At 37.4% G+C, this 14,009-nt stretch overlaps 1 protein-coding gene across 2 annotated transcripts in view; it reads right to left on the bottom strand.

Moving 5' to 3' along the window:
- The window catches only part of UQCRC2 (ubiquinol-cytochrome c reductase core protein 2), a 26,363-nt gene extending 12,354 nt beyond the window's left edge, over window positions 1-14,009 (bottom strand). Inside the window, exons 1-9 of one of the 2 annotated variants that reach the window (XM_069570316.1) lie at window positions 13,215-14,009; window positions 10,100-10,183; window positions 9,856-10,005; window positions 8,730-8,794; window positions 7,331-7,387; window positions 6,847-6,971; window positions 5,230-5,327; window positions 3,568-3,625; window positions 112-207 (exon numbers count right to left, since the gene is read on the bottom strand). In XM_069570316.1, coding sequence (XP_069426417.1) covers window positions 112-207; window positions 3,568-3,625; window positions 5,230-5,327; window positions 6,847-6,971; window positions 7,331-7,387; window positions 8,730-8,794; window positions 9,856-10,005; window positions 10,100-10,183; window positions 13,215-13,247 — 766 coding nt within the window. In that variant the 5' untranslated portion in view covers window positions 13,248-14,009. The remainder of the gene's footprint in view (window positions 1-111; window positions 208-3,567; window positions 3,626-5,229; window positions 5,328-6,846; window positions 6,972-7,330; window positions 7,388-8,729; window positions 8,795-9,855; window positions 10,006-10,099; window positions 10,184-13,214) is intronic. The other variant, XM_069570317.1, reaches the window with a different exon arrangement.

Raw genomic sequence — 14,009 nt, 5'->3', positions numbered from 1 at the left:
CACATTGATACTGTTTAGTAGTAAACAATCAGGCCTATTATACTCCAATATGCTATTGTGGGGGAGAGGCGGCATCCTGGTAAATTAACCGTAACAGAACAAAATGCTTACCTCCACGGTACTTGGCTTTTGCACCAGATAAACCAAGGCCACCCCTTATGTTAAGAAACTGTTCAGCAACCTGCTTTAGAACAGGATGACTCACACCTGTCAGTAGAAACAAAAACAAAAAACACTACAGAACCAGAATTTCTAAAACACAATTGTAAATACCTACTATTTTAAAAATGCTTCATTATATAATTAAAATATTATAATGCTCTTACAGAGATATGCATTTACAGCTTTATTATATATTCATCTAGAACCTTTTTCCTATGTAAATACTAATATTATCCTTTTTATTTTTAAAATGGTGTCTTCTATTGATAGTTTCTAAATTGTCTTTTGTAATTTACTTCTGAGTGGACTACACCAAACATTTAATGGTTATAAAGAATTCTATTATACTGATGTACCATTATTTATTTAATCAATCTCTTCCTGATGGACATGACTGATGCTTGCACAATACTGCAATAAGCACCAAGAGGCATTTTTAAAAGGAACGAAGAGATACTCCACAAAATGGGAAAAATATTTGCAAATCATGTATCTGGTAAGGATTAGTATCCAGAATACATAAAATACTCTTACAACTCAACAATGAAGAACAAACAACCCAATTAAAAAATGGCAAGCACTTGAACGAACATTTCTCCAAAGGAGACACATAAACAGCCAAGAAGCACAAAAAAAGTTGTTCAATGTTATCAATCACTACAATCAAAAACCACAATGGGATACCACCTCATAAGACATATGACAGTACATATTGGTGAGGATGTGGAGAAGTTGGAATCCTTATACACTGTTGGTGGGAAAATAAAATGGGTTCAACTGCTTTGGAAAACAGTTTCATAGTTCTTCAAAGTGTTAAATAGAGAGATATCCTATATCCTAATCCTAGCAATTCTACTCCTACGTATACACCCAAAAGAATGAAAAAGATATTTTGTTAAAAAACTTACACGTGAATGTTTATATTCTTAATAGCTAAAACATGCAGGAACAACCCAAATGTCCAAATGGTGAATGAACAAAATGTAATGAAATGTTTTTCAGCCAGAAAAGGGAACGGAACATTTGTACATGCTGTAGTATGGATGTACCTTAAAAACATTATGCTAAGTGACTAAGTGGAAGAAGTCAGTTGCAGAAGCTATTACTGTATAATTCTCTTTGTATGAAATGTCCAGAATAGTCAGCTCTCTACAGATAAAAAGTAGACTGCCAGTTGTCGGATGCAAGGAGGTGGAATGAGGAGTAACTGCTAATGAGTATGGGGTTTCTTCTGGGGATGATGAAAATGTTCTGAAATTAGATAGTGGCAATAGCTGCACAACTCTGAGTATCTAAAAACCACAAACTACACATTTTAGAAAGGTGAATTTTACACAATGTGAATTATACCTCAATTATTATTTATAAAACAAATGAACAGAATCCAACTACTGCAAACAATATTCTTTTGTAAACTTATCAAAATATTTCTGAAGGGTAAATTCTTAAAATAGACCTCCAAAAATGTACCAGTTTACACTCCTACCAATAATTTTTGAGTGCCTATTTCTCCATACCTTGGTTAATACTGGGTAGTGTCAATCTTTTAATTTTTGCCAACTTCACAGATTAAAAATTTCTTAGTTATTACATCTTTTACAATAATTGTATACACACATAATACACTTTTTGCATGAATTGTTTGTTCATCCCTTTGTCGATTTCTCTATTAAACTGTACTTAAAAGCTCTTTGTAAAAAGCTCTTTGCTTAGAGAAATTTGCCTTTTGTCATAGGTTTTGCAAATACTGTAATGAATTTAAAAGTTAGTACTTAAAAAAAAAGACTAGCCTTTTTCTTTTCAGAGTTGTGGAGGATTTATTTACATGCTATAAAACTGTGTTGAGGATATTTTAAAAATTTTATTGATGTATAGCTGATTAACAATGTTGTGTTAATTTCTGTTGTACAGGAAAGTGATTCAGTTATACATATACTTTTTCATTATGGTTTATCACAGGAAACTGAATATAGTTCTCTGTGCTATATAGTAGGACCTTGTTGCTTATACATTCTATCTATACTAGTTTGCATCTACTAATCCCAAATTCCCAATCTTCCCTCCCTGACACCCCTCAGCAACCACAATTCTGTTCTCTAGGCGTCCGTTTCTGTTTCACAGATATGTTCATTAGTGCTGTATTTTAGATTCCACGTGTAAGTGGTATCATGTGGTACTTCTTTCTCTTTCTGACTTACTTCACTTAATATGATAATGTTTACATCCATCATGTTGCTGCAAGTGGCATTATTCCATTCTTTTTAATGGCTGAATAATATTCTATTGTGTATATGTACCATATCTTCCTCATCCATTCATTTGTCAGTGGACATTCCGGTTGTTTCCATGAAAGACTAGCTATTAAAATCCTATCAGGGCTTCCCTGGTGCCTCAGTGATAAAGAATCTGCATGCGAATGCAGGAGACACAGGTCTGGGATTGATCCTCGATCTGCAAAGATCTCAAACGTTGCGGGGCACCTAAGCCTGTGCGCCACAACTACTGAAGACTTACAGCCTGTGCTCGGCAACAAGAGAAGTGATCACAGTGAGGAGCCTGTGCATTACAACTAGAGAGTAGCCTCCGCTCTCTGCAACTAGAGAAAAGGCTATGCAGCAACAAAGATCCAGCACAGCCAAATAAATTTAAAAAATTATGTGCATAAAAATCCTATCATATACTGACTTTCTGACATAAAACAGGGTAGTTCTCAAATTTTGTTCAATCCAGTAATCACATAATTATAGCTTAAGGCACTACTCTTTTTTAAAGTAACTCATACAGAGACAATGAAACAATATCTTTATTCTTAACTATAAGTGCAGCATCTACTAAGAGTGCACCTTAGTTTCTCTTTTTTCGATTAACCACTTTCTAAAATGAGACAGAACAACATATGGAGAATTGTGTAATCAGAATTTAAGAAAATACCCAAGTGAGTATATTATAAATTGAGGCTGGTTACCAATATAGTGATAGAATTACAATGCACTGGAAAGGTGTCCCCTTCACTACCCCAACAATTACAAAAGGAAAAGTCAGCAACCTCAGGGAATTTCCTGACTATCTACCACTTTCTCTGGGAGCCAAGAAACATGGAACTGTAAGTTATCTAGATGTTGATATAACTGTAAAAGATGTATATATACACAGTTACATATGATAGTATCTGATTTTACAGTTTCAAGGATAATTCTACCTTCTCATTGAATATAGCTTCCTGTGTTATAACACAGGATCCTGTTGTTTATCTGTTCTATACATAATAGGTTGCATCTGCTCTTCCCAAACCAACCCTTTCCCGTGCTTCCCCCTTGGCAACCATAAGTCTGTTTTCTATGTTTGTCAGTTAAAAGAACTACTCTTAAAAGAAGCAAACTGACATGCAGGTAATTGCCAACTTACCAAGTCCAATCAAAGCCATTCTTGCACTTGTAAAATGATTCTGTACATAGTCATGTAACTGAGAAAGTAAAAACATTTATCTGGTTATACTGGTATAAATATAAAGAACTATAAAAATGTCAAAGTGCAGTTTAGCAGAAAATAAACAGGCTTAAAAGCTGCTGTAATAAACTATAAGGGACTTCCCAGTACTGAGTTAAATTGAGCTTTTAAAAACCATTGCTAGAACTGAATGTGGTGATGGTTATGTAACTCTGTGAATAGAATAAAAACCTGAATTGTGCATTTTAAATGGTGAACTGTATGGTATGTAAATTACATCTCAATGAAGCTGTTAATGAAAAAACAAAACCAAAATAAGAGCACATATTGGCTTGAACTTGAAGAAATGGGACGAAGTTTATGATTTTTATTATAATGTGATTTAAGTAGTACATCAGGTTCATCTTTATACAGGTAGTAATAAAGCACTGTCGTTAACACTCTACAGTAGAGTTAACAGTTATATCACTATATTCCTCTTGCCTGTCTGAAGATTTTTTTGCTATTAAGTTACTGTCTATACCAGGTTTTCCAACTTGGATGACTACAGAATTATTTTGGGAGCTTAAAAAATATTCGTTAATGTCTCCCTACTAATATAGGCTTATACAGTAGATTCAATGTGAGATCTTGGAATCTTTATATAAAAGTAGGGCTAAAACATGCATTCTCAACTATATTACTGTTCCCAAGAGAGTGAAAATTACTTCTTAGGGGAAGGGAAAAAAAAAAAAAGAAAATCCTTCATATATAAAGTACAAATATACATACAGTGCATAAATAGATATACAGTATACCTGCGGTGTTAAAAATTCATGGCAAGGGGGTGGCATACAAGGTTCCCTGACTAATGTTTAGACTTGCTGAAGCTCAGTTTATTTAGAATTTGTGCCCTAAAACGAATGCTGTCTCCATCTATGGAGCCATCTTGGAAAGTCATATATTTTTTTCCTGGTGATGTTTTTCTACTGAATGCTGCTTTTGCTCAAAGTGTTCCAGCACCAATTTCTTTAGAATTTCCTTTAGCCTAGGGATACATTTTAAAAATGCTAGTAACTTTGATAATCATGGTTAATATCTTGGCATTTGTCTATGATACACACACCTTACTTTTTGAAAAATGGGACCCCTTAATATACTCTATTCATAAATTATGAATGAAATTTCTGTAATGAATTCATAAAGTATGAATGAATGAAATTTCTGTTCAGAACGTAATTCTGAAATTTCTGTAACTCCCCACCAGGGAATTGCCCCTTTCATAATAAACACTTTTTTTTTTTTAGCTGAAAGATACACAAGAACTGTTCAGACAGAATTTTAGTTAAAAAGCAAGTTGATGAATGGGCAATTTCCTGGTGGTTCAGGACTCTGCTCTTTATTGCAGGGGACATGGGTTTGATCCCTGGTAGGGGAACTAAGCTCCCACAAGCTGCGTAGTATAGCCAAAAAAAAAAAAAAAAAAAAAAAAGCAGCAAAGTGATGGGGAAAAAAAAGCAAGCAAGAGAATCTCTAAAATTAGAAGACAAGAAAATTAGCTAACAAAACTGAGTGGTAGATGAACATTCAAATTAATGTGAAAATGAGCACATTTAAAAATGTAAGGTGTTTTATCAGTACCTCATCTGGTGTTACTTTTCCAATCCTATAATCAGGACAATATAAGGAATTAGCCAAGGCATTTCTGTAAGCGGCAGCATGCAAATTTTCAATGACGTCTGTAAAATAAGTAAAGAAGCAGTTACAGAAACATTGTTTAAATAAAGACAACAACATGTAGAGAGCATCGAAAACAATTATACAACTTTGGTCATCGCATTCAAGCACTGAAAATTTATTATCATTTAACCTCTAGCAACTTCTAAAATTCTGCCAGTCAAATGTGCTGAGAAAAATAAGATTCTCTGATAGCAGCCTATAAATGTCAGAATCCACCTGAAGAGGTATGCCTGGGCAGAGAGATACCAGCCAGGAGACTACAATAACTGTTCAGGCACAAAGGATGAGGGCTGGAGCCTCACTGCTACCAGTGGGGAAGAAAGCTACTCAGGACAGAGAAGTCATCTCTTCTACAATTTTACTATTCTATTTCTTTTATCAAAGGTCTGGGGTAATAAACTTATCACCATGAAATATAATATGAGCAAACAGGAGTCAAGCACTCACTATGTTCCAGACACTTGACAGGCCTGCATGTGAATGAAGTCCCTGCCATTCTGAGCCCCTGCAGTTGGTCGCCTGTTTATACCTCAGTGGGCTACCTGCACATTTCTGCTCCTACCAGAAGTCCTATGACTTCTGAGAATCAGTGGTGCTTTTTTTATCTTACAGATTGGTTCTGCCAGATATGCTTGTCAAGATTATATAACCAAACATTCTATAAACACAAACATGAATACAGAAAAGGTTTTTTAAAATTAAGTTGATTGCTTTGGAAAAACCCAATAAAAGGGAGCTGGCTAAACAACAGCAGTAATATATAACAGTAAAAGTAGCAGCAGCAGCAATAAATTGCTGCCAGATTTGGTGTAAGTAAAACAATCATTAAAAAACACCAGGGGGTGCTCTGAAACAACCTAGAGGGGTGGGACAGGGAGGGAGGTTTAGGAGGGAGGGGACATATATATACACATATGGCTGATTCATGTTGATTTAAAGCAGAAACCACCACAATACTGTAATTATCCTTCAATTAAAGATAAAAGACTGTTAAAAAACAAAAAACACCAGGGAACTTTCCAGGTGGCACAGTGCTAAGAATCCATCTACCAATGCAGGGTACATGGGCTTGATCCCTGGTCTGGGAAGATTCCACATGCCGAGGAGCAACTAAGCCTGTGCGCCACAACTACTGAACCTGCAGGCCTCGAGCCCATGCTCCACAGCAAGAGAAGCCCGCTCCCCCACACTAGATAAAATCTGCACGCAGCATGGAAGATCCAGTGCAACCAATAAATAAATAAACAAAACAAAAAATCAGTGGTGGGAGGATGGGCATAAAACACAGGTGAAAGGCCTAGGATTCTATAATAAATTTACATATTAACGATGAAAAGTAATCAATACAAATGTTTAGAAATGAACAATGTTTTAAAAAGTGGACAAATTTTTGGAAAGTGTATTTTCAAACCCAAGGAGAAAAAGAATTTCAACAGCAGTTTTATTTCTCTAAAAACTGATTTTCTCGAAATCCCAGTATCTTAGAAACAACCGAATATAATCTAAAAGTGCACTTACGAGCCTGTGGATTCTGAAAAGCCACAGCTTTGTCAATCCTGAGCTGAGACTGAAGGGCAGCTACCTCCCAGCGTCGAAATTCTGGTGCTGTGGTGACATTGAGCAGGAACTCCATTAGAATATCACTACAGAAGACATGAAGCTCAGAGTTACCAGTCAAAAATTTAAAATGAACATCCATTCTACATAACTGTAATGCTTTTTATTCAACTTTAGGCAGTTTGTGAATAATAATCCAAAACCAACATCAGAGGTCATGCCACATTGAAAAAAAAAAAAAAAGAGTAGCATGCTTGGGGCTGGTGCATGGGGATGACCCAGAAAGATGTTATGGGGAGGGAGGTGGGAGGGGGGTTCATGTTTGGGAATGCATGAAAGAATTAAAGATTTTAAAATTTAAAAAATAAAAAACTAAAAAAAAATAAATAAATTAAAAAAAAAAAAAAAGAGTGGAACTGAGCAACTAAGTATCACAGGTACTCACACATCGTCCCGCAGGCATTCCACAGTATAGGCCATGTTTTCCCTTGTTGAAGTCACGCTGAGTCAAAAATAAATTACAGTGAATTATCTAAATCAGAAGAATAAGCTTTCTCTTATATCTTCATGAAATCAATCTTTTGGAAAAAATATTTTGAAGGATAAAAAGTATAAGTAATAGTGAACAAAAATATGCACACTCAACTAAAGATTTTAAGTATTAAAAAAAATCTTAAATAAAAGAAGAGTTAAGTATTTCAATTTGACAAAAAGGAAGAAAGTCCTGACATATTACACTTGGATAAACCTTGAAAACATTTTGCTCAGTGAAGTCAGTCAGTCATGAAAAGGTAACAAATACTGTCTGATTCCACTGATATGAGGTACCTAGTCAAAATCATGGAAACAACACAGAATGGTGCTTGCCTGGGGCTGAGGGAAGGGAAGGTAGTGTTTAATAGCTACAGAATTTGGGTTGGGGAAGATGAAAACATTCTGGAGATGGGTGGTGGTGATGGTTGCTCAATGACACTTATTATAGAACTATACATGTTAAAGGTGGTAAATTTTATCTTATATGTATTTTACCACAACTTAAAAAAGAAAAGGCAATTTTAAAGTTGAAGATCTCTTTGTATCCTTCCTAGGCTCTCACACTTTCTCCCACTTGAGACAAACATAATTATAAGCATTATATATTATTTTGTTAAAAACCTCCTCATACCTCCAAAAAATCTTAAAACTTGTTTTCCACAAAACATTTTGTTAAGTCTGCCATGTTGATACAGACTGAATTCATTTCTTAACTGCTGTTCATTCCTAACTGTAGTAGTCCCAGCATATTATTGTATCATACTTTACTTATCCACCTCTTTAAAAACAGGCATTTAGATTGTTTCCAGTCACAACATAAAGAATTCCTTTGTGCATGTGGATTAAAAACTGTTAGGTTGTAGAATATGCTCATTTTTAATATTAACTGATATTTCTTGATTCTTTCCTAAGTAGCTGTATCAACTCATACTCCCACCAGCAGTATAAAATGGTATTGAACTGTTGATTATAAGTAAAGATCATTGTTTCTGGCCTCCTCTTCTGGGAACAGCCTATTCCTATCTTTGTTCCTATCCATTTACTCTTTGGTTGTTTTCCTAATTTGCAGTTCTTTATTTTTCCAAATAATCCTCTCCATATTACATATGTTACAAATACCTACTTTTAGTTACTTAGATTTTTACTTTCAGGCATAAAGATGTTTTACATTTATGCAGTCAAATTCATCAGTCTTTTCCTTCTTGTGCCTTAAGAAACTGTTAACCACCTTGATAACACGAGAAAAGTTCCTTTACAACTGATCATCTTCTGGTGTTTTCATTATTTCCGATTATTTATTTTTAACAAACCTTAATTTACCACCAACTGCTTCAATTCCACGGGTTATCTTGAAAGATGAAGCTCCTTTTGTAGTCTTGGAAAAGAAAAAAACAACCATTTTTGGTAGTTTTTAATGCCAAGTTTGCCAAACATCACTTTATGTCAAAATCTAATGTCTGTCATTAAATTCAAAAGGAACACTAACTAAAAATACTGCCTCCTTTTAAGAAATACCCAACAAAGTTGACCCAAAAGCACAAGTATAGATTTTTATATAAAGCACATTCAGATAAAAATTCAGTTATCAAATACATGCTTGTTGGATTCATCAATCTATTGTGAAAGCGATTTGCATATGGGAAAAAGTAATTTTCTTTCAATTTCTGGCACTTCTTTTTAAAAATTAAAAATGTCCTTTTTTGGTACATGATTCTTTTATTGTTTAAAAAATTAATTAATTTATTTTAATTGGAAGCTAATTACAATATTGTGGTGGTTTTTGCCATATATCGACATGAATCAGCCATGGATGTACATGTGTCTCGCCACCCTAAAAATGTTGTCTTTTTACTGATTCCTTATGCTCTAGCATGAACATCTGGATGGGCGCTAATTTACTGCTTCTCTATGATAAGTATCCTGTGATTTTTCATGCTATATTAGAGGTCTGTACTAAAATTCATGTCTACGCAAGAACCTACAAAAGTGACCCTGTTTGGAAATAGCCTTTGCAGATGTAAATATTTAAAATGAGGTCATGCTGGCTAAGAGTGCCCTTCAGTAAGAGGGATATTTGGACACAGAAACACAGACAGACAGGGCCACATGAAATCAGGGGCAATATTGGAATGATGCAGCTGCAAGCCAAGGAATGAAAAGGACTGCTGGCAACCACCAGAAGCTGTGGGTGACACAAAGGCAAGATTCTTCCTAGAGCCTTCAGAGGGAGTATGGCTCTACTGACACCATGACTTTGACTTCTAGCCTCTAGAACTGCGACAGGATAAACTCCTGTTGTTTAAGCCAGACTGTTTGAAGTAATTTGTTATGGCAGCTCCAGGAAACTAACATAGGGGTGCTGCTTTTAGTTTTTCTTCTCTGTAGCACCAAGATATCACAGATTTCTAAACACACAGAAGTAGTAAAGATGCTTACCAAACTGGATGCAAGACGAAGCAAATGAGAAGTTCCTAAATTGTTGAAGTTCTCGTATCTGCTGCCTGCTTTAATGAACAAACCAATTCTTGATGCAGGAGCATAGTTTTCAAGGGAAGCAATCACTAAACCATTTGGTAACCTGGTAAACTGTATATAAAATAAATCAGGGATGTGATGAATGTCTTTATATTACCAAGAACAGTAAGGCGTCTGTGTCCAGTGAGTAACTCAGGGGACTAACCTCGAGGTCCTGAGGATGTTGAGGCACTCCTGCAGGGGCTGCTGTGGCTTTTGCTTTAGGAGCAACTTTGAGGGAATAAAATCTCTAAATACAAAAAAAGACAGGTTACCACATTTCTCAAAAGGAGAGTGCATTGTATCTGAGTTGGCCCAAGCAATAGAGGGTGTTCAGTGGTAAAAAAACTCCATGGGAGGATTCAGCTGATTAACGTATTAACTAACCCACCAGTTTACCCATGCCACTCTTAAATCTCTATTTGTGATCTGTAGAGCTAGAAGAAACGCTGAGTTGAACATGTTCATTTCTTATATAAAGATTCACTGCATTTTATTTTACCCTTTAACAACCTTACTAGAGCTCCCAGTGGTCCTTTCTAGGCTCTAATGCTTTGGAACTTTTTCAAAAAGTGTGGAATAGCCACATTCATACCCTTTTATAGATTTCAGCATTACTGCTTCTCTTATCTGCCTAAAGAGTCTCATCTTTTTAGTCTACTTTCCAATGACTTCATTTCCTTAAATTATTTTAGTAACCTTTAAGAAGCATATCAAAGAAAACTTCATCCAAGCCCCAAATATTTCCCATAGTATCTTCACTCTCTTTTGTGCTACATTAAGACTACACAACTAAAGGTTTTTTTTTTTTTTATCTTCTTTGACTAATATATCCTGAGATTAACAATAGGTACACCCACAGCAGATTCTCAAAATGTAATATGCAGCCATGGGAAGGGATCCTCTTACATGTCAGATAACGAATCAAAAATGTGTAATTTTATTCAGCTTTTTTTTGGCAAATGATATACAATGCCACAGAATTAATTTTGATTATGTCTAAGGATCATAAGATTACTAGTGGAGATGTTGAGAATTAAACCTTAGTACTCCCAGGATTAAATGAACATGCTGCCTGAGTTTCCCAAGGAGCCCCTCAGAGGCTGCATCGTACTTCATGTTGTCCAGGAGGGCTGCTGGTTGTGTATTCAGCTTCAATGCTGTACTGTCAAAAAGTTGGTTCCTAGTTTTCATTTGCTGCTCAGTTCAGTTCAGTCCTCGGTTGTGTCCGACTCTCTGCGACCACGTGACCCCCAGGATTCCCTGTCCATCAACCAACTGCTGAAGTTTACCCAAACTCATGTCCATTGAGTTGGTGATATCATCTAACCATCTCATTCTCTGTCATCCGCCCTTTTCCTCCTCCCTTCAATCTTTCCTAACATCAGGGTCTTTTCAAACGAGTCAGCTCTTTGCATCAGGTGGCCAAAGTATTGGAGTTTCAGCTTCAACATCAATCCTTCCAGTGAACACCCAGGACTGATTTCCTTTAGGATGGACTGGTTAGATCTCCTTGCAGTCCAAGGGACTCTCAAGAGTCTTCTCCAACACCACAGTTCAAAAGCATCAATTCTTCTGCGCTCAGCTTTCTTTATAGTCCAACTCTCACATCCATATGTGACTACTGGAAAAACCATAGCCTTGACTAGACGGACCTTTGTTGACAAAGTGATGTCTCTGCTTTTTAATATGCTGTCTAGGTTGGTCATAACTTTCCTTAGCACTTTCAAATTATAAATTACCATTAGCTTTGCTTTATTATCAACAATTTCATTCACTGGGTGTGGTACAGTTAACTCTACTAGTGTTTCTAGCTTTTGATTTTTCCAAAAAGTAAAAAAATTAAGATATGTGGGCACATCAGTCGCTAAGGTAGATTTAGGTGCTCTCCTCTCAAATGTGCCTGAGCAGTGACACTTTGTTGATAACGTACTTTCTATAATTTGTTCCAGTCAAACCTGTTGCAAAGATTTATCCTAGTAACTGTCCATACAATTACTATTTTGTTTTAATAACAAAAGATGTATAAGTTTATTCTTATGTAAAGTAAACGCTTTAAGTAGAAACAACAATTGCTTTCAAGCTTACTGCAATTTGTTTACATTGGTCCTCTTCAACTCTGTTACCTTTGAGTTCTTTTTTCTACTGAAAGGTGAGGATGGAATGAATGAGGAGGAGGTTTTGAGCTCTTTTGCCAGTCCAACTGGACTTCCCTCTAAGGGTTATTAAAATCACCGGTTAGTTTGGGGTGCTAAGAAGGCTAAGAGAATTACAGTCTAAATCATGGTCATTTGTATAATTCATAGTTTATATATTTAAATATTAAGTACCTGGAAACTCCATTCCCTGGTTTTTCAGAAGCTTCTAGTACTACGTTACTTAGCAACCCAGGCTCTCCTGGTATTTTTAGCTGGATAACTCTGTTGTGGGTACCTCTGAGCTCTGAAGGATGTTCAGCAGTAGCACTCCCCCGCCCCTCAGGTTGTCACAACCAAAAATGTCTTTAGATATTGCCAAATGTCCTCTGGGGGCAAAATTGGCCTCGAAGAGTTGTTTTAAACTCAGAGGTTGAAACTGTCCCCTCTTGATAACCACCAGTCCACAATGATATAACACCGATACTGGAGTTTTCTCCAAGTGACAGCTATGTGTCACTCGGACATGGAGGAGGAGCCTTAAGAAGCTCTAAAGGGAGGGCCAAGAACCCCTCCTGGATAATATTAAAACAAGATCAAGAAAAGCACACTTTATGCAGCCATGACACGACAGTAACAATCAAGTTCCAGGTTCACTGAAAAACGCTATACAGGTATTAGCTCATTTTTTTTCTTATGATTTTACTCATAAGCCCATTTAACAGTTGGGGCAGCTGATGCTACATGATATGCCAAGAAACAAAGGCAGCAGCTGATAGGGTAGGGATGGGGGACTAGGTCTACATCGGCCTCCTGCGACCCATATTTCGCGGGCTTCTTCACCTGCACGCAAGTGCAGCAATGACCTTCAAAGGTGTCTCCACCGAATCGCTTCACCTCTGCTCTCAAGCCCTCTCTCTCTCAACTCTGCACGTTTTCCTGCATTAGGTCTCCTCTGCTCAGAGCACGAGCGGGCCTTCCAACGCCTGACCCACCCAGCCTGGAGCCCAGTTGGCCTGCAGGGTTCAGCTGAAGGGCAGAACGAAGCCCAGCGCCCAAGGGCCCCAAACCAGGCAACTCCGGTCCGTATGACCTTGCTGACCATCTGCTTTCCAACCCTTTCCCAAGCCCGCCAGCTGTGCTCACCGAGAGGGCCCCGGCTCTGGTTAACAGCTTCATTGCTCAAGACTGTTCTGAGCCGCGGTCACTGCCGCCTTAGAAGAAAGCAAGATGGTGGCAGACAGCGGCAGTGGCCCAGCTTTCCCTGCGACACTCTTTCCCACGTCTCTTACGTGAAGGACTCTCTAGACGACCGGCTGCGCTCTACTGCTCCGTGGAGGTTGGGCCAGTCCAATTCCTCCAAGACATAGGATACGGAGATGTATAATTTCGTAAGGGAGTATTTAGAAGATTATTCAAGTTAACGCTTTTTTAGTTCTCTTTTTGGCCTGGATATCCACTCTGTAATCTTCTGACTACTCCTGTGACAGCACATCGCAGCCCACCCCCCACCCCCGCCACTTTGGATTCTCCCGATCCGGACTGTCCAATGAAAGAGTCTGGTTTCCCGGATTCCACCCGCGGGGTCTGGGCTCAAGCCATCTGAACTGCAGTACTTCCCGCTCTGTAGAAGCCGGGGGCTTTAAAAGGCCTTCTTCTGTCTGCTCTTCTTAGAGCAGACTCTTCTTAGTGTCTCTTCTCTGCAGAGACTTAGGCTTCGGGTCATTAGCTCCATGAGGACACAGGCCTTGTCCAATCAATTCGCTTCTCTAACTGCCAGACCACGCCGGGGATACACCTGGGTGAGACGGAAGCTTAGAAAATCAGTACAACGAAGGTCTCTGCTATCCTGGAGTTAATAGTCTAGGCTGGGGTTATCTGGAAAATAAAAACTGAACTATAGTTTTGTTTTAGAAAAATTAAAATGTTTTGAATAGTAGT

This window comes from Ovis canadensis, chromosome 24 (genome assembly GCF_042477335.2).
Source record: "Ovis canadensis isolate MfBH-ARS-UI-01 breed Bighorn chromosome 24, ARS-UI_OviCan_v2, whole genome shotgun sequence".
Taxonomy (NCBI): Eukaryota; Metazoa; Chordata; class Mammalia; order Artiodactyla; family Bovidae; genus Ovis; species Ovis canadensis.
This window is presented reverse-complemented; position numbering and strand designations above follow the sequence as displayed.